Source organism: Chinchilla lanigera, unplaced genomic scaffold (genome assembly GCF_000276665.1).
Source record: "Chinchilla lanigera isolate Chin_1 unplaced genomic scaffold, ChiLan1.0 scaffold00037, whole genome shotgun sequence".
NCBI classification, from domain to species: domain Eukaryota; kingdom Metazoa; phylum Chordata; class Mammalia; order Rodentia; family Chinchillidae; genus Chinchilla; species Chinchilla lanigera.
The window spans coordinates 18,178,822-18,180,055 of NW_004955438.1; the positions used below are offsets into that span (position 1 = coordinate 18,178,822).

The window sequence follows — 1,234 nt, forward strand, 5'->3', positions numbered from 1 at the left end:
CGCGCCCCGCCCCCGGGGCCGAGGCCCCGCCTCCTCCGCAACTGCCGGGACGCGGTCACCTTAGCAACCAACGTGGCTCCCACCATGGCCGAAGAGGACGAAGAGGCCCCGCGGACGGAGAAGGTCCTGCGGGTCCAGAGGGTGTTTATAAACCTGCTGGACACGTACAGCAGCGGAAACATCGGGAAGGTGAGTGTCGGCCCGAGTCGGACCCCAGCACTCCGCTCCCAGGGCGCTAATCGCTCGCCCGCGACCGCGGATGGCACAGGTGCAGGCCTTCGCAAAGGGACTTCCCAAACCCTGGGTGTCGCCGGTGTCCCCCGGACCCCACTCCGCCACCACGTGCTCCCACCTGGAAACCCAGGTGTTTGGAGATGGCAAGTCCAGCCCTGGTTCCTCTCCTTGTAATGTAGAGAAACTGAGGCTGAGACGAGGGAAGGACTTGCCCAAGAGCATACAGAGGGGTAGGGACCGGACCTGGCCTTCTAACCAGGCCTCCCGCCTCCCGGCCAGGTTCGCTTTCCACCCTGCCGCCGCGTCTGAAGCGGGTAGCTGGTGAAGGAGTAAAAAAGGGCGGAGTCCCCCTTGAAGCACTTCTCATCCACCCTTCCCTTCTTTGTTGGGCATCTTTCTTGCACCAGGCACTGGACCCCGTGAAATCCTCAGCTTTCTCCGTCTTTAGCCCTGGGCAATGAAGCTATTCCAAAGGAGAACCTGCATCCTACATTGTTTGACCATCCAAAGCAAGCACCCCGGTATCATTTCCCCTGGGGAGGACCCACCGCTCTTAATTGTGTCCTTAGGAGTGGAGTGATGTAGAAGTCTAACCTCCCCCGGAAGACCTCTGTGAGGCTCCTGGTCACACTTTGAAACAAGGCAAAGCTCCCTGGAATAGGACGTGGCTGCAGTGCGTGCCTCCAGCACTGGTTCCCTAGGGCTGTGGTAACAAATCACCACAAGCGAACTGAGTGACCTCAAACAACAGAATTGGGCCTTTCACAGTTGTGTGCACGCTCGTGTGTGTGTGTGTGTGTGTGTGTGTGTGTGTGTGTGTGTGTTTTACTGGGGCTTGAACCCAGGGCCTCTCACATTCAAGATGACCACTGAGCTACACAGCCCCCAGCTTACTTGCTTTTCTTTTTCTTTCTTTCTTTCTTTCTTTCTTTCTTTCTTTCTTTCTTTCTTTCTTTCTTTCTTTCTTTCTTTCTTTCTTTCTTTCTTCCCAGACAGAATC

The 1,234-nt window shown here is 56.5% G+C and overlaps 1 protein-coding gene across 1 annotated transcript in view; it reads left to right on the plus strand.

Annotated features, from left to right (window-relative positions):
* The window catches only part of Ak7 (adenylate kinase 7), a gene marked incomplete at its 5' end in the record, with an annotated part of 54,230 nt that continues 52,996 nt past the window's right edge, over positions 1–1,234 (plus strand). The window contains 1 exon segment of the mRNA XM_005390399.2: positions 1–189. Within this exon segment, the coding sequence (XP_005390456.1) occupies positions 85–189 (105 nt within the window).